This window comes from Pistacia vera, unplaced genomic scaffold, assembly GCF_008641045.1.
Source record: "Pistacia vera cultivar Batoury unplaced genomic scaffold, PisVer_v2 Contig1075, whole genome shotgun sequence".
Classification (NCBI taxonomy): Eukaryota; Viridiplantae; Streptophyta; class Magnoliopsida; order Sapindales; family Anacardiaceae; genus Pistacia; species Pistacia vera.
The window spans coordinates 236,859-255,670 of NW_022195110.1; the positions used below are offsets into that span (position 1 = coordinate 236,859).

The window sequence follows — 18,812 nt, forward strand, 5'->3', positions numbered from 1 at the left end:
TACTTACATTAATAATCTAATAAGTTTGGTGCACCAATCAGAAAATAGAAAATTTTAATTCTAACAGCCCATACCAATTATTCATGTATACAATAATTTGAAGCCGGATGAATTTTGTTTCCTCTTATTTTCCAGTTGACTTTAGAAATGATAACATTATTAATGAAGCTCACTGTTTACAGTATTCCATTTCCAGATATGAAAATCCAAAAGAAAACGATCATAAACAGACAAAACTGCCTTCGCCTCTGATTCAAAGATTAAGCAAAATGTCGACATGGAGACAGGATATTTAGTTAGAATATCCAAATATTAATAATATTAATCTTATAATAACTCTGTATGATGATCACTAATTAAACAATATTATAAACTGATAGATTATAACAGGTTATACGCATCAGCACATCAATTAGAATAATAAAAAAAAAGTTTATATAGAAGTAATAAGGGACTTACAATACAAACTAGATATGATGCATAATATGTCCATTCCAATTGTATCTAATACACCAATTTTATAACCCACCAAATAAATAAATGAACTAAAACCACAACCGCACACGCATGATTCTGATCTAGGACACAAAAATACTGATGATTGATCAATTATTTGCTAACCAAGCATCAGTTGACTTTCTCTGCTGATTATACCAGAAATTCCTTTGGAATCAATGAGGGCCGATTCATGCATCCATGGGAAAATAATTTAGTACCAAATAATATGAGATAGATGACTTCATTGTTAAACACGGATTTATCATATCTGTAACTTCAAATGAAAGCAAATCATAAACTCATAGCAGTCTCGCTCAACATAAAACTATCAAATGCTAAATTTAGAGCAGCAAAATTGTGAGTAATTAGGATTAATCAATCAGAACACCATAAAACAAACTAGTTTTTACTTTAAAAACAAACACCACAAGCATCATAGCATAAAAGATTACATAGGCTAAAAGAATCAAAAACCCTCCCCATGGGCTACAACAATCAGAAAATCTATCACCTCTTCCTTTTCTTATTTCCGGCAACACCACCTTTATTAAACCCTCCGACAGCATCAGTGGTGTCTGCAGTGTTCTGCTTCTTCATGCCTTTTCTCCCTCCAAATCCAAACTTTGAATTTTTAAACTCTTTACCCTTCCTTTTCTTATCCATTCCTTTCTTAAACTTTCCACCACTTTGTCTCGCCTTCCCACCTGACCGGTCTCCTGGAGCCACACCTGGCCGTCTCTTATTTGACCTCTCAAATGATTTGCCATCTTCGAAGGCCAAACTCAAGTCGCCATCATTGACATCACCAGCAAACCCGCTTTGTTGTCTTTGCTTCCTCCATTTCTTAACAGATTCAATATCTTCCTTTTTCTGCTTGGCTCTCTCTTTCGTCTTCTGGGCCTGAATCTCTTTAGATAGTTTCTTGGCCTCTCTAGCCTTCTTTCTCTCCTCAGCCTCCTCAATCTCCTTCTGTTCTGCAAGAAGTCGGCGCTTTACCTTCTCCATGTGAACATCTGTCTTAACCATTTCGGCATAATAGTCAGCTGGCCTAAGAAACGGTAATCCCATTGACTGAAGCTTCTCAAAGGCCAGCCTTGTTCCCTCTAGTGCCTGTGTGTAGAAAGATGCCTCTCTTTTTAAGTCATCATTCACATCCACCTCTTGCTCTTGATTAATATCTATGGAAAGCTTGTGTATCCATCCAACATCTTCTGGCCAACTAATATCTTGAAGTTTTTCCTCAAGACCCTCTCTATTGTATACAGCCTTTTTTGATGGTTCAGCCAATTTAACATCTCCGTCTTCGTCTTCTTCTGAGTCCAATTCTGGTTCTGGTTCTGATTCTGATTCAGACACTTCCTCATTGAGATCACTCATTTCCTCATCCTCAATTTTATCCTCATCAAACAAAGCTGGTTCTCTATTAGGCTTACCCATTAAAAAACCCTACAAAATAAAAAGGAAAAAACAAAATCAACATTCAAACTCAAGGAAAACTTGAGAGTACAATCTAGCATTTGTTTATCAAGATATTATACATATAATTAAACATAAAATATTCTAGCAATCAAGCACATTCATCAAAGAAACACCAGCTAGGTTCTATTGTGTATCGTTCAAGATTGCTTCCACTAAACAAGTCTAAATTAGAATCGATTTACTTCTTCAAGGAAGAACAACACTCAATTAAACATTAAAAAAATCATAAGTTCATTACACATAGATGTGATTACATTCAAAGGTATAAATTATTCACCTCCTACATACGGGTTATTGGGTTCAATTTTTCGTTTAAGCAGCACCAAAACAACTAAAAATCGAGAATTGTCCTCGAAACAAACCACAGTTAGCTCAATACTCCGTTTGGCTAACAAGAAAGAAACTCCCTCCCCCAAGCATTGAAACATGAATAACGAACAAAATCCGAAGCTCTGTGATAATTATTCTTTTTTTCAGGTCATGCATACACTAAATTAGGATTGAAATGAATACTTTATAATCTAAAACAGAGAAATAAGAAAGAAAAATACCTCTTTGTTGCGGCCTGTCGAAACCCTGATTAAACCCTAGTACTGCTATGAGAAACTGGAGCTTCAACTACTGAAAACATCGGTGTGGGAACCTTTGCGTGTATAACTTTGACAATGGATCAGGCCTGATATTCATGGTCCAGCCCATTAAAAAGGGCTTCTTTAAGTGAACCCATCTGATAATGGCCCGTTCGAAAAATAATAGCCCAACAATGAGCACCCAAAACACTCTTATGTTTGGTACACTTTTCAAATCGAGTAATGCTATGTGCACTAACTAAATTGTACTAATCTAAGTACTAACGATTGAAATTTTAAAAAAAAATTTGTTATTTTTTGGGAGAATTGACGTGACAATAAGAGAGGCATGCCACGTCAATTAATACTTGGGTTATATGGTTTTTGGTTAATACACATAGCATTATTCTTTCAAATCTCTATTTCTCTTAGGGTAATGTTATTTGTACAAACTTTTATATAAAGAGAATTTGTACAAAGTACAAACTCACGTGGCATGCCATATTATAATGGAGCCCACGTAACTTAATGTCACATTAATGTTATGTAGGCCTTCATATCACGTGACACTCACATGAAGTGTCACGTCATTATGTGAGTGTCACGTCATTTTGTACAAATAGTTTTATCATTTCTCTTATCCTATCCTATCGTAGAAAGTAAAAAACGTGTTTGTTTCTCTATTCACGGAATTCAATTCAAAATTCAATCATATTATATTCAACTCAAAACATACAATTACTTTTTGCAATAAAAGTTTATAAATTAAAAAAAACCTCCCCACCCGCCCAAACCACAGTCGGCTACCAGCAACCATCGTCGACTACCAGCCGCCGTCGCCAGAACGATGCATAATAGGTTGGATCTAGTCGATCTGTCCAAAATGGCCAGATTTTAGCTGTTTCTAACCATATAGACGATGGATTTGGTAAAAAAAATATCAAATAAACGCACGACAGGCCAAATCTAGCTGATCATACATCATTCTGGTGACTACCGACCATAGTCTAATGGTGCCCCACCCACTCAAACAACAGTCGGCTACCAGTAACCATCGTCGGCTACCAGCCACCGCCGCCAGAACGATTCATAATTGGTTGGATGTAGTCGATCTGGCCGAAACTGTCAGATTTTAGCTGTTTCTAGCCATATAGACGATGGATTTGGTAAAAAAATGTCAGATAAACGCATGACAGGCCAAATCTAGCTGGTCGTACATCATTCTGGTGATTACCGACCATAGTCTAACGGTGGTAAAAGACTACCAAGGTAGGAGTGTTTTTATTAATTTATAAACTTTTATCGTAGAAGAATGTTTGACTAAATTAACAAATATATAGTGTTAAAAAATAATTTAAATATTTTTAGAAAATATTTTTCAAAAATATACCAAACATATTTTCAGATACTATCATATTTGATTTAATCTAAACTTATCCTGTCTGGAATAGTTTTTAATAATATCATATTTTATATATTGTACCAAGCAGGCCTGGTACTGCTTTTGTGAAACTTCCTGAAGTCCCAAAATTGCCCTTATTTTCAATCATGAATTTCTTGTAACGAGGAACCCAATTACCGCATCCGCACCGCATATTCCTTCTCGTGCGCTTCCTCAAGGGCCCACTATGGTCCCCAAAAGCAATCACTACCATCCACGTCACCCTAGTTTTTCCACCAACTCGTGATAGATGCATGCATGCATGCTATGCACGTGCCTACCTCTTCAAATAAACCCCCGGTTCCAAGACCGCACACTTCGGTAATTCTAGTTATTCTCTGAGAAGTGAGAACTAAACCTCGTTGAGATCGAACCAACAACACAATGGCCACCATTAAGGTTGTCAAAGCTCGCCAGATCTTCGATAGTCGTGGAAATCCCACCGTTGAAGTATGTTTCATTCCATTTCGATCACTCTCACCCGTCTGATTTTATTTTATTTTTCTTTCGGGTTATGAAATTAAGAAAATTTTTAGAAACTCTTTTCCACTGTTATTGGATTTTCCAATATTTATCTACGGATTAGGTTGCGTTTGGTTGATGAGAAAATGTAATAAAGAGAGTAATTTGATTGTTTTTGTTCACTTAACTAAAGCCAAAACACTGCCTATGACTTGATATTTAGGAATGCTGAAAGTGAATGTTGGGTTAATGAAATTAATAACAGGTTGATGTGATTCTCTCCGATGGAAGTTTTGCTAGGGCTGCTGTGCCAAGTGGTGCTTCAACTGGTAATTCTAGTTGTTTTTATTTTTTTATTTTTTTTTTAAGTAGTAGTTTTCTATGTTGAGCATGGAGCAATCAACTTTTTGGTCGGTTATATTTTATCTTTTACTTTCTTAAAAATATAGTGAGCATATTTATTAGTAAGTATAAGTATATGCAGTTGTTTACTCTTATTTGATGGATCATAAAAGGTGTCTACGAAGCACTGGAGTTGAGAGATGGAGGATCTGACTACCTTGGGAAAGGTGTTCTCAAGGTATGTGATTTATTTGTATGAATTGACCTTTCTAAAAGAGGATCAAGAACAATAAATTAAAATGTGTGATTTGAACATTTTACACTATAGTCTGTTTGTTATTAAATCGAAAATTAAGGCTTCTTAGTCATGGTATGTATTTTCAGGCAAAAATCTAAGTGGGTTTTTCTCTATCTTTGTGTTTTTTGTTTTTTCTCAGGCTGTGCAGAATGTGAACTCAGTCATCGGTCCTGCCTTGGTTGGCAAGGTAATAGATGAAATTTTATATATCATTTACTCTTTTAAGATTGACTGATGGGATGAAAGTAATGTGATATTGTTGTTTCTGAATACCCAGGACCCAACAGAGCAGACTCAAATTGACAATTTTATGGTGCAACAACTTGATGGTACAACTAATGAATGGGGCTGGTGCAAACAAAAAGTATATATTATTTCATTAATAATTCTTTTGATTTGGCCTTAGCAGCTCCAGTATCATTTCAATTCATTAATCCGTTATGAAATGTTTCTTTTTTCTTCTGTTTCTTGTTTAGCTCGGAGCTAATGCTATATTGGCAGTATCTCTTGCTGTTTGTAAAGCAGGTGCTATGGTGAAGAAGATCCCTCTTTACAAGGTATATGAGGTGTTGGTGCAATTGTCTGCTTTAATTTCTACATGTTACATAGATTCACTAATATTTGTCTTTAATTTGCAGCACATTGCGAATCTTTCTGGGAACAAGACATTAGTCTTGCCTGTGCCTGCATTCAATGTCATCAACGGGGGTTCCCATGCGGGCAATAAGCTGGCGATGCAGGTAATGTTGGTGTAAGAACTTTTTTACTATTTTAAATCCCCTTCTTTGGTTGAAGTTCTTACAGTTTTCTTCTTGTGTAGGAGTTTATGATTCTCCCTGTTGGAGCGTCTTCTTTCAAGGAGGCAATGAAAATGGGTGTTGAAGTATATCATCACCTAAAGGTGATTTTTTTTATTTTTTAAGTGCTTTTAATTTTGTGCTGCTGCTTGAAGTTACAATTATTTTCACGCTCATCATGTTAAACTACACTTATATGTTCTTATAGGCTGTAATCAAGAAGAAGTACGGACAAGATGCTACAAATGTTGGTGATGAAGGTGGCTTTGCTCCAAATATTCAGGTCGATAATTGTTCATATTATCGGTATTTTTGTTCTTGCTATCATTTTCTTCTTCATGAAAGACTACTTGCTATAACTGCCTTTTTCTTTTTCTGGGGTTTCAAAAGCTTTGTGTATGATATATTCAGTATTGTCCTTTTACAATAAGAAGAGAACGTGAAGACAATGTCTGAATTACAGGAAAACAAAGAGGGCCTTGAATTGCTGAAGACTGCCATAGCAAAAGCTGGATATACTGGAAAGGTTAGTGTAATTTTGCATCGTTACTTATCTCATATATGTATCCAATTTTTCCTTGTTACTTAACCATTCTTTAGGTGGTGTGATAGTTTATAATCTAATTCCTGGATTTTGTTGTTAGGTTGTTATTGGAATGGATGTTGCCGCTTCAGAATTTTATGATAGCAAGAATAGGACTTATGATTTGAACTTCAAGGAAGAGGTAGTCCATTTATTGCATAAGTAAAATTTATTTTACTTGTGTACAACTAGATGTTTCTTATACATGCAGGTTGACACAAATAATCAATATATGATGGTAAATTAAATAGCTGAGAAAATGAAACTCATTCTGCTGCAGAACAATGATGGATCACAAAAAATATCGGGGGACAGTTTGAAGAATGTATACAAGTCATTCGTATCAGACTATCCAATTGTGTCCATTGAGGACCCATTTGATCAGGATGATTGGGAGAACTATGCAAAGTTGACTGGTGAAATTGGACGGCAAGTGCAGATTGTCGGTGACGATCTCCTTGTCACAAACCCAAAGGTAAATTTTTTCACAATTTGAGCTAATCTGAGGTAAGATATATGTTAAAGGTTTAACATTAAATCTCTGGCTGCTGCAGCGTGTGGAGAAAGCTATTAGCAGTAAGGCATGCAATGCTCTTTTGTTGAAGGTAGTACTCAACACTCTTTTCTTTTTGAAGGAGGATCTAGACTTGGAGATAATGTTGTAGTTTAATGTATTAGTAGCGTTTGGCTCATAGAAATTGACTTCCAATATATGAATCGTCAGGTGAATCAAATTGGTTCCGTTACTGAAAGTATCGAGGCTGTGAAAATGTCCAAACACGCTGGCTGGGGTGTTATGGCAAGCCACAGAAGGTATGACATGTTCTTGTATCCAGCTCTTTTAATAAATTTCCAGTGTTTGTAGCAACATATGTGACGCGGTTCTCTTTGTTCAATGTAGTGGTGAAACAGAGGATACATTTATAGCAGACCTTTCGGTTGGATTGGCAACTGTGAGTGTTCTTTCCAAGCCAATGCTTTAAACTCGTTATCTATATGTCGGATTTGGAACAGAACCTGTTTTTATGGGTTTTTTTTTTTTTTTTTTTCAAGAATTTCCGGGTTGGAGATACTTTGAATCTACACGATACTATAAAGATTTTTAAGACCTAACATACACCTTGTAATGTGTACTACATATATGTTGATTAGGAAAATTTTACTTTGGAAAAAGCTCTAGTTGAAAGTGACATCAACGTCATCGGTTTACGAGTCTCTTGTTACTTACATGCATTTGTTAAAACAGGGTCAGATCAAGACTGGAGCTCCTTGCAGATCAGAACGCCTTGCCAAGTACAATCAGGTATAGGACAATCACTTGCTACTTTTTGGTCATGAAAATATTTTCAACTCTTTTTCTCAACATCCACTTAAAACATTATAGTCTGGCATTTCATTTGGTTCAACTAAGTATTTGTGGTTTTGAATTGCTGCTTCTTAGGATAGAAGAGGAGCTTGGATCTGCAGCAGTTTATGCTGGTGCGAAATTCAGAGCTCCAGTTGAACCATACTAAGGCCATCAATAGTCTCTCTATGCATTAGGTCTATATAATATCGTGGAAATAATATCATCCGCGGGATCTTGATGGTTATGGTTTGTTTAACTACTCTAGATCACTTTTCATCAAAGTCAATGACATTTAGCAGACGATTTTATTTTATTTTTTTTGGAGTTCTTCGTAATATTGTTGTGGCGGTGTTTTGTTACATGAAATTTCAAAGACCCTAATGAATGGCTACGTGTTTCCATAAACATCTGCTCTTGTTGAGGGAACAAATGACATTTTGCAGAGGCAAATGCGAGGACCTATGAATTGGAGATACTTATGCCTTTGGTCAAGAACAAAATCTACCCCATCAAATGCAGCAAATATACTAACGTGAAACTGTCGATGCAAAGACTTAATTATCCTCAACCTCAAGTCGTCTAATTATAGAGGCATCATTGCCAAGGAGAACCATTTTCTTCTTTTCTGGTTGAAATATTTTTAAGGGAAACTTTGAATGACAGTCGTCTGATCACAATGCAAATATTTGACACTAGGTGCAGCAACTGATTTCAATTGTTAATTCATTTAACGTCATCGTTTTGCCAACATTGTGAATGCAGGATCAAACTTATCAGAAGCAAAGAACCTCTTCCTGTCTGCCCAAGGAGTTTATGGAACCATTTTAGTATCTTTAACTATTGCTAGTAAAAAATGTTATATGTTCTAAACACTGTTTTAAAACCCAGATCGGCCGGTCGGATTGGATCAGCCGGTCCGGACCTGACAACCTCTCCAAGTTACCATTTTCCATTATTCATAAAACCCCTAATTTGATCGCCGACAAACGAGGGGTTACCAAGTGTCGGGATTAGAGGGCTTTTGTAAAGTAGAGGCTGATGGTTTAAGGGGTGGTGTCAAATTGAATTTTGGACTTTGAAATCAGTCGAATTTGGCCGAAAAATTCAACCCAATACGCAAGTTATGACTAGCGAACGAGGGACAATCAAGTGTTGGGGTTAGAAACTCAAACAGACTACAGTTGTAGGAGTATATTTGCTAGATTTCAAACCTGCAGAGATTGATTCTTATTTTTCAGGATTGTGTTTGCAAGATTTCAAATGTTTTGGATCACCGGCAAACCACCAATTTAACCAGTCAGATCGGTAAACTCAAGCAGTGATGGATCCAGGAATTTCACCCTATGGGGGCAAAAAAAACCAATCATAACGATACTTTTTTTTTTTCATTACGATGAGCTTCAACAAAAAGTTACAAAATACAAATAAATATCTTCAAAAAACACAATTTTTGTAAAAATAAAACATTTTTTCTACAATTGTCCACAACGAGTTTTCATATTTTGAAAACGTTGGATAATCATCTCATTGTCAATTATATCAAATACATATTTCTCAATATAGGTGACCAAGTAATCATTCATTCATTGATCTCCCATTCGATTGCATAACTGACTTTTCACAAGATTCATTGCAGAAAAAGCCCTTTTAACTGTCGCGGTCGTAGTAACAACTAGTAAAACCAATGCAACTTTCACAAGCTTATACACCAACATATACAAAATGTCTTTTTTAAACTGAACTAAATTCTTAACCAAATCACCAATTCCTTGTAACTTAGCAAATGTATCACAAGAACGTATGTCAATAACATAAGTCTCAGCCTGGTTCTCAAGTATCATCAACTCAAGTACAGAAAAATCATATGGATAAAACTGGCCAAACTTATTCTTCCCTCTCTTCTCTTTCTTCTTTTCCTTTGCTTCTTCTTCCTTTCTTCTTTATGGGTTTTTCTCTCTTATTCTTCATTTTGGGTGAACAACCCAGTTTATATATAAAACAAATTCTTTGAATGAAACTGCTCCAAAATTCTCTTATTCTCACCATGACCTCACCACATCAGCTTTCTGATGTAAAAATACCATTGTTTTAAAAACTGAACTGGACCGGCCGGTCGGATCGGTTCGATCGAGAATGACTTCGGTCTGGTTTACTATATAAACCGGTAATATATTCAAAACCGTTTTGGATCAATAATAGACTGGCAGAATAGTTTTAAACCTCCAGTCCGATCGGACCGAGGCTTAAACCGGTCCACTAATTGAAACCTACAATAACCCTAAAACAATCGCATTCCCAAATTGCATCTTCATTTTATTCTTTATTTCATTTCAATCGAGCTTCATCCTTCACTGATTTCGCTCCAAATTGCATCTTCTTCAACTTCAAACAAAGATCAAAGTGAAGAAACTCTAAAGTCTAAAGACTAAAGAAGATCGAAATCGATTCTTCTTCATTTTCTTCAACTCAAACAAAACCTGTACTTCTTTGTCTTCTTCACTGATTTTGCAGGTCTATTCTCTTTTCCTTCAACTAAAATGCTTTTTTGCTCTTTATCCTGAAGTTCGTCTTCTTCTACATTTAGTTAGCATTTTTAGCTGTTTCATTTGTTGTTCTTTACAAATATTTGATTACAGAATACAGATTACAGAAGCAGCTGAAGAGATTTTGCAAATATCTAAATATCTGAAGTTACAACTTACAAGGTCAGATGAATTTTGAGGATACGAATTAGATATTTAGATTGTTGGGTCTGGTGAGTGGTGGCTCATTTGTGTGAATATTGCCCTTTTATTGTTTGTTATATTGTCTATGTGTATGTGCTTATGTTGTTTTTGGGCATAAAGTATTCAAAGAGTTAAACTTTATTTTGCAAATGTTGTTCATTATGGATTATATTGCAAATGATTTTGTTATTAATTATTATGTGACCTTTTTTTTGGTTTTTTAATTTGTAACCAGAGGAAAAAAGCGTGACATTGGGGCTGTTTTTTAATTTGCGGCAAAGCTCTATTCCTCGCTAGATATCAACGACGACGACGACATTCCTCGCTGGAAATCGACAACAGCACAACTCCATTTCAGAAAGTGTAAGGCTTCGTTTGGTTGCATTTTGGGAATACTACTTTTAGTATTCCCAAAAAAGTTAAACAGTAAAATACCCAAAAACTCACAATATTATTCAATATTATTTAATTTTTTTAAACCCCCTAAATTTATTAATTTAATTAAATACCCCTAAATATTTTTTTAAAAATTGCAAAAACACCCCAATAATCCACATTTACCAGATTCCAGCCACCACTGCCGAAAAATGGCTGGAATCTGGTAGGATGGCGCATTACCGGCTGAATCTGGTTGGTAGTGCGCCAATCTAGCCTTTTTTGGCCAGATCCACGGTGGATCTAACCGGAAAAGGCCAGACCTAAGGCCAAAGATCTGGCCGTTGACGAGCAAATACAGCCAGAGCTAGCCGTCAATGGCCAGATGTAGCCGTAGATCTGGCTTTTGCCAACCAGATCCACCGTGAATTTGGCCGGAAAAGGCCATATCGGCACACGACTGGCAAGATCCAACCGGTCATGCGCCGATACGGGGACTCCGACCACCCTTCGGCGATGGTGGCCGGCTGTCCGTATTTGAGGGTGGATTGGGGGTGTTTTTGTTAACTTTTAATGTTTTATTATAGGGGGTATTTTATCATTTGTAAATCCTACATCGTAATACCCGCCCAATTCAACTTTTTTCAAAAAACTTTTCCCAAAAACACAAAATTGTGAACCAAATGGAGCCTAAGTTTTTCATGAGTCATGACCCCTTCAATTTTTGCAAATCTAGTACTTTCCTATTGTCAATGGGGAAAATCTAGGTTGAGAAACATCTATGGAAATGTTCTCTAAGGAGTAGCTTAGTAGCGAATAACCCAAATTAATTTACAAATTTGTTATGAAATTGATTGTTGAAATCTAGATTTTAAGATATTCAATTTGCTTGTGTCTAACCAAGCTATTATTTCGTTTATATTTTACTCATTTAATCTTTGATTGATACTAGAATATTTTGCCAGTGAAAAGAATTTTCTACAATATTAAAGAGAGTTACATGAATGTACATGTATACCAAAGAGCTCTTGCATCTGTGTTGTAAAAATTGTATGAAAGTGTGTTGTAAAACTTGTATTAAGCTATTCAATATTCATACGCATTTTGCAGATGATAGTGATGGTTATGATGATGATGATGACGGTGGTGATGATGATGAATTTTGATGCTAGTGTATGAAGCTCAATCAACATGGAGATGGATAAAAAAAAAAACACTTTGCACCAAAAGTTTTGTTATTAATTATTATGTATTTTGTCATTTAATATGTAATGAATGAACACAACATTATGTTTGGATTTGCACTTTGATTGTTATTAAATTATGTTATGATTGTTATTTGAGGGTTGTTAAAAAATGGAAATTTAAAATTCTTAAAAAAACAGGTTTTTTTTTTTTTTTAGTGTTGATGTCAGCATGATGACATCACCGATCCAACCAACCGGTCCAATCGATTAGACCAATTGCCCATGACCTAGACAACAAAGCGGATTGCCCTCCGATCCGGGTTTTAAAACAGTGAAAAATACTCAAATTTCTCCCCTCAGTTAAATACAAACTCAGCAGCTCTAATTCCTTTCATTTTCACTCATAATAAAACTTTTAAAAACTAACCGATCCTCTTGCATAAAAATATAAATCAGAAAAAATATGAAACATATATAATAGGATTTTAAACGGGATTTTACAAAAACAAAATCTGAACTTATCATGAGGGTTATTGCGTTCCCAAAATCTCAAAGGTATGGAGGGGCAAAATTTAAATAAATATAAAATCTGAAATTTTTTCAAAAGTTGAGTGAGGACTGTCCCCACTCGTCATTAATTGGATCCACCACTGAACTCGAGACCCAGTGGCTTTACTGGGTCCCTTAACCGGTCGGGTTTAAAACCAATGGTTCTAACATGTTGGAAAATATGTAGTGTTGTTGTACACAAAATTTGTGCTTACAGAACCACCGTCTCACAAAGCCCATTGGAACATATGATGAGGGTGAACTTTTACAATTGCCCAAAAAAACAAAACCCTATAGATGTCTTTAAACAACAAAGTTCCGGTCGGCTACTATAACAGCAAAGAACTTCAAAACTGGAGCAAAGAAAAAAAGGAGCCCAACTATCGAACATCAACCAACTCCACGTCGAACACAAGCCACGAATTTGGTGGTATCTTTCCCCCGGCACCTTTTGCCCCATAACTGCATAGAATTACAAGCAAATACAAATACACTTAAGCTGGGAAAAAAATGATGAAGAAAAATCAATAGCTAACAATTAGGATATCAAAAACAAGGAATGAAACCAAAAAAAAAAAAAAATTATTGGGAAATGCAATGAATAGATGAACACTAAAAATAATGAGCACCAAGATTGGCGACAACAAAGAACATTATGAATTAGATATTATTTCAATTGCATACCCCATTGATGGTGGAATTGTAAGCCTCCGTTTGTCCCCCACACGCATGCCTGTGATTCAACAAATCAACAAACAGAAAAAGAAGTAAACACATTGAAGATATATTTACAATTCAACAATGATAGATCATGCAAAATCTTGATCATTCAGAGAATACCATTGACCCCAACATCCCATCCCTTAATAACTTGTCCTATGCCTGCAAGATCAAAAGAAAATAATTAAACAGTGGTATACAAAATCAAGTTTTAATCCTGTTGACTCTTGATAAGACGGTACCTAGGCGGAATTTAAACGGCGCTCTTCCCACGTTAGAGTCAAATATTTTCCCATTCTTTAGTTTGCCAATATAGTGGACGCTGACCTGAAACCAAAATGACATTCAGTAATTGAAAATTTAATATAAATCCAATAATTTTGAAGTCATCCATTAAACCTGTATTAGGATTTTATGTATGCCAATTTTTGTGATGTCTAGGGATACAACTATTGTTGGTGTTATTGGTACAACCCAAAATCTAAAACGAAAGTAAATGGTATGAATAATAGACTCAAACTCCATCACATGTGTGGCATATTCATTTCAAACACGATTAAAGCACTGTATGATAAAAGCAACAGACCAAACAGTGTTAATTGGCCGGTGACTTACCAAGGCACTTCCATTATCTAATCATTCTTCAACAATGTTCTCACCTCGCTAAACATGCAAGACATAATAAATAAAAGCAAATGTCTAGAACCACAGAGAAAAGAAAAGCAAGCAGTAAAAAGATCATTTATGTGAGGTAAAAAAACTGTAAGGCCTTGACACGGTTGGTCAAATTAAACAAACAGAATTTAGAAGACAAATAATGACCTGTTTTCCCTGAGAAGCTCTTTTTCCATCAGGCTTTCCCATTGCTACCTCCTCAATAACCAATCCGTTTGGAAATGATCTCACTTGAGAAGGTTTAGCTGCAGTTTGTTCTTGCATGGGTGAAACAGTCTGATCTGTTTTCTTGTCCCCTTCACTCCCCTCAGCCTTCTTCTTCTTCTTTTGTTTCTTTTTTTTCTTCTCAGAGTGATTTTCATCTGGTACATTGTCTGCATCATTGTCAAGGTCCCTGCACACTTATACAACAACATGCTCAAGAAACTATACCTGTAAATTATGCTAATACTAGCATATTAACATCAGAAAATGTGACAGACAGGTCTTCATTTAACAAAGTGAGTGCATAAATTTGTTAAGTGAAAGATACATAAATGTATACCTTAAGCCATTTCCAAGGTTTTATATTATAATTGTTTATTCTTGATGTTTGAATGTGTTTATAGGTTATATCTCTCACTTCCTAGAGTGGAGAACACTTAATCAATCAGCGGAAAATGCAGGATACAATATCTCATCATACTGTACAGGCAATCAAGAAGAATAAAAATAGAATTGGGGACAGAAATAATTCCTATAGACAAACACAGAGCTAGTAACCAATGAACACAAAATGGCTAATCACCATGGAATAAAGAACTGGCCCTCCCTATTCAAAGAATACACTCAAAAAAGAATTTTGGCAATGTTGTCATCTTCAATATTCAATAGTAACAGTGTAATAATGTGCAGGCTTAAAGAGCACAAAATAGCAGATGAAAATTCTCACTTCTGTTTCCTGTTGTGGCTCTTCAACTCCTGCTGATTTTCACCCTCAGAGAGATCCTCAGTCTCGTTACTGGTAAAAACTTTATTAACTTGTCCCCGTTCACCATTTTCTTTTTGCTTCTTCTTCTTCTTGTTCTTCTTTTTCCTAAAATCAAAATTAGAAGCCACTTATATAACATGATAAATCCACTACTAGCAGGCTCCATTGTTTATCATAAATCTAAGCTAACACAATGACAGCAATCAATTTCTCGCTGCAAGTACAAATCAACAATAGATGGTCCCATCCAAAATCTCTTAACCTAATAGCACACCCACTTTAAAAAAGAGAAAGAAAAAGATCAAGTCCTTGTTTGAACAAGGCCTCCTTTTCAAATGCTATATAAAAAAGTGACATCTCCAAAGAAAAAAAAAAGGAGCAATTGCATAATTAAAATCAATAGACTGATAAACTCACTTCTCTGGTTGATCATCTTGGTCCACACTTTTAACTTTTCTTTTTTTCCCAGTACCATCATCACTGATGTCTTTGGCTTTCTTCTTCTCAGAGTTTTCACTTGTTTTCTTATCCGTCTCTTCATCTGCTCCCACTTGGGAATCTTGAGAAGATCCTTTGCTTTTACGCGAGCTAGAAATCATAAATCCATCTTCATCTTCACTTTCCAAGACTGAGACACCAGCACCATTCTTGACAACAATTTGTCGCTCAGAGTCACTTGATTGACCCTTTTTCTTTAGTTGTTTTGACCGATCATTCCCATTTGTTGGTTTCTCATCATCCACTATCTCCTCAATCACAACTACATTAACAAAGCATATAAAACATCAAGAGGCAAACATCTTAAGTGTCATCAAATCTTATACTGAAGGGTTGGAAGATAAACATATGGAGCAAATATACTGCACAAATGAGAAAGCACCAATACATAAACCAATTGAGATCTAAATTGCTTCTATGTCTAACAGTTAATCTACAATAGCCCAGTAGAAGTGTTTGTAAACCATTTTTCTGGAATGACCATGGCTGAGTATGCATGTTTAGTAACCAACCATTTTTCAGCGAAGATTTCTTCGGTCGTTCCTAATTTAACAGTTTCAAGACATCCAAAATGCAATTTTAGGCTATTTGGTAAAAGAAAAAATTATCAAGTTTACCTAAATTTTTTTTTGCTGTCAAGAAAAGACAAAATCTTCTTAAATTCAGTAAAATTTCTTCTTTTCAACAATCCTTTCATGAAAGGCCTAAATTTGGATGTCAGTTGTAACTACATTTAAAGGTAATAAATACAATAAAATTATATTTCAAAACTATTTGAAACTTCATCAAGTCGACTAAATTGTTCTTTTGCTGTCAAGAAGAGACAAAATCTTCTTAAATTCAGTACAGCTTCTTCTTTTCAACAATCCTTTCATGAAGGTTCTAAATTTGGAGGTCAATTGTAACTATATTTAAAGGTAATAAATAGGATAAAATTAGTATATCAAAACTATTTGAAACTTCATCATGTTTGGAAGGCTGTAGAAAATCTTAAAGTTTCATTTTCAAGAGCGAAAATTTTCAATGGCAAATTACCTCCACTATTACGGGCAGGTGAAGGTGGGAATAAGTCATCATCATCAACGAAGTCATCCTCATACTCATCTCCAGTATCAAATTCAGAGGACTCATCTGTATCAGTCTCCATGATATCCTCCCCATAAGAATCACTTCATATTAAGTAAAGGAAATTCAATATAACAACAAAATGACCTCCATTATATTTGAATAATACTTTTGGCACACAATTAAACAAAATAAAATATCAATAGCAAAGGAATATTAAAAAAAGATACGAATCATATTCATCTCGAAGGTGATCTCCATCATCAGCCACAAAGTAGCCAGAAAGATGGATGCTTCTTGGACCAATTACTGAGAAGGCTACCAAATCATCCTCGTCGAATTCAAGATTCAAGGAGCAAGATTCATTCTTATTTGGCAATAAAGAACATAAGAATATTGGATTCTTATCTCCTACAGAGCACTGAAGTATGGTCTTCTCTGTTGACGAACCAAGGCCTAAAGTTGCCTGAATCATCACATAAAACATAATAAACTTAGGATTACACAACTTTCAACAGATCAACTAAGATCAATAGACAAACAAAGATGTACAAACTATCAAAAATCAATTAAAAAAACTACTCTTTCAATAGACACTAATGCACCAACACAAGTCATCAACCATCAAAACTAGTAAGTCTAAAACCAGTTACATATTGCTCATTTGAGCCTCTCTATAATTCACGACCACCTACAACATGTAGCTCAATGTCAGTATCAAAAGTGTGCTTCCTCTAGACTCTAATTACATTTTCCCGTCAGTAAACAGAGCCGTAAGACTGCTTCAAGTTTTAGCCAGATGCAAAAAAGGAAGTACAGGGCCCATTAGGGTGCATACAAGCTTCAAATTTTTAACGATATCAAGTCAAAAAAATTAATTTCAGAAAATGCTCAGAGTTGTTCCGAAATCACATTATTTACTTAGATTGCATGTCAAGCATTGTCAACAAGAAAGAAAAATGAAAATAATATATTCAATTTAAACATTTTACAAAATAAATAGTTAAATCGGAATGAGACAGATGCAATAAATCAATTGTATAACAGTATTGATGAAATTTCAAGCCATACTAATATCAAGCCACGTATCAGCAAAAAAAAAAAAAAATTATGCATCTTCCATGGCATGAACAAAATACTCATAAAGTTTTATGAATTTGGAAAAATAATCTCTATAGACATACAAAATCATCTATGACATCCAATGACCTCAATACATATAGCCACTAAGCCTCAATCCTAAACACACATATCCTTCTATACTATTTCACCCAACTTTATCTAGAGTATATCCATTCAGATAATTTGAAAGAGCCAGTTTAATATATATCCAAAACATAAATTATTAACAGCAAAGTGATCATAAAAAGAAATGCTGAAAATGCAAAATTTAACAAGAAATGGAAATTTAATATAGGTTAATGTCTATTAAAACAGGTACATGCCTGAGTTACATGCAGCGTTCCTTGCACGTTATCAGAATGATAAGGATGAGGTTTTCCAGGTTTCACTTCGATTCCTGATATAAAAGGAAATCAACAAAAACACAAAAATAATCTTGAAATCGAATCGTTCAGGAACAAAATCGGAACTCAATACTCTTAATAAAATGATCATTTATTTTCTTGTTTCTTTCTCAAGGTTTCTTGGCAACCAAACACATTTAACAAAAACAAATTCAAGATCAAAAAGAATTCAAGTGGAAGGGAAATTGAGGTGCTCTTGGGAGTTTATGAGAGAACTGACCCCAGAAACCCATTTTTTCGGTTGCCCTTGGTCCAGAGAATTGTGTTAATTTGAGCACTTTCTCTAAAACCCTAGAAGACACCTCACTGTAAGCTGCTAAAACCCTAACTTACAGAAGGTTTTATATATGTTACCAATGGGCTCATGTCCCTACACATTGAAATCAAAAAATTTAAGACCCCGAAGTTTAGTGTCAAATTTAGATCCAAATACTCTAAAAAATTAACTGTAAACCCAAACTTTACAATAAAGTGACATTAAACGGAACTGTAATGGATGAGAGTGATTTATGATAATTAAATAAAAATTAAACTAGAAACCCAAACTTTAAAACAAACTGATATTAAAAGTGCTAGTAAAAATATACATTAGACCATCTGTGATTTAATTAATTTTATTTTTATTTTTTAATGATCAGTTTTGGTGTATTTTCAAGTCTTATATCCTTAGCAAATAAAATATATGTTAGTTTATAAGCTTTAAT

The 18,812-nt window shown here is 34.9% G+C and overlaps 3 protein-coding genes across 3 annotated transcripts; 1 reads left to right on the forward strand and 2 right to left on the reverse strand.

The window, feature by feature from the left end:
* Nucleotides 1–809: 809 nt before the first annotated feature.
* On the reverse strand, nucleotides 810–2,559 carry LOC116132987 (probable rRNA-processing protein EBP2 homolog). The gene is made up of 2 exons (XM_031418670.1): nucleotides 2,529–2,559; nucleotides 810–1,944 (listed from the first exon to the last, which is right to left on the reverse strand). The coding sequence occupies exon 2, from the start codon at nucleotides 1,933–1,935 to the stop codon at nucleotides 1,006–1,008; it is 930 nt and encodes a 309-aa protein (XP_031274530.1). The 5' UTR covers nucleotides 1,936–1,944; nucleotides 2,529–2,559; the 3' UTR covers nucleotides 810–1,005.
* Nucleotides 2,560–4,303: 1,744 nt separating this feature from the next.
* LOC116132970 (enolase) lies at nucleotides 4,304–8,130 on the forward strand. The gene is made up of 17 exons (XM_031418646.1): nucleotides 4,304–4,437; nucleotides 4,715–4,778; nucleotides 4,965–5,029; nucleotides 5,229–5,276; nucleotides 5,367–5,453; nucleotides 5,566–5,646; nucleotides 5,728–5,829; nucleotides 5,910–5,990; nucleotides 6,095–6,169; nucleotides 6,350–6,412; nucleotides 6,531–6,611; nucleotides 6,750–6,944; nucleotides 7,024–7,074; nucleotides 7,194–7,282; nucleotides 7,371–7,422; nucleotides 7,716–7,772; nucleotides 7,903–8,130. Exons 1-17 carry the CDS (start codon nucleotides 4,372–4,374, stop codon nucleotides 7,981–7,983), a joined length of 1,338 nt encoding a protein of 445 aa, XP_031274506.1. The 5' UTR covers nucleotides 4,304–4,371; the 3' UTR covers nucleotides 7,984–8,130.
* Nucleotides 8,131–12,816: 4,686 nt separating this feature from the next.
* Nucleotides 12,817–18,453, reverse strand: LOC116133001 (peptidyl-prolyl cis-trans isomerase FKBP53-like). Its single transcript, XM_031418681.1, has 11 exons — nucleotides 18,329–18,453; nucleotides 18,028–18,101; nucleotides 16,813–17,048; nucleotides 16,553–16,686; nucleotides 15,437–15,779; nucleotides 14,981–15,124; nucleotides 14,197–14,443; nucleotides 13,617–13,701; nucleotides 13,495–13,536; nucleotides 13,339–13,387; nucleotides 12,817–13,116 (listed from the first exon to the last, which is right to left on the reverse strand). The coding sequence occupies exons 1-11, from the start codon at nucleotides 18,339–18,341 to the stop codon at nucleotides 13,035–13,037; spliced, it is 1,449 nt and encodes a 482-aa protein (XP_031274541.1). The 5' UTR covers nucleotides 18,342–18,453; the 3' UTR covers nucleotides 12,817–13,034.
* Nucleotides 18,454–18,812: the final 359 nt, after the last annotated feature.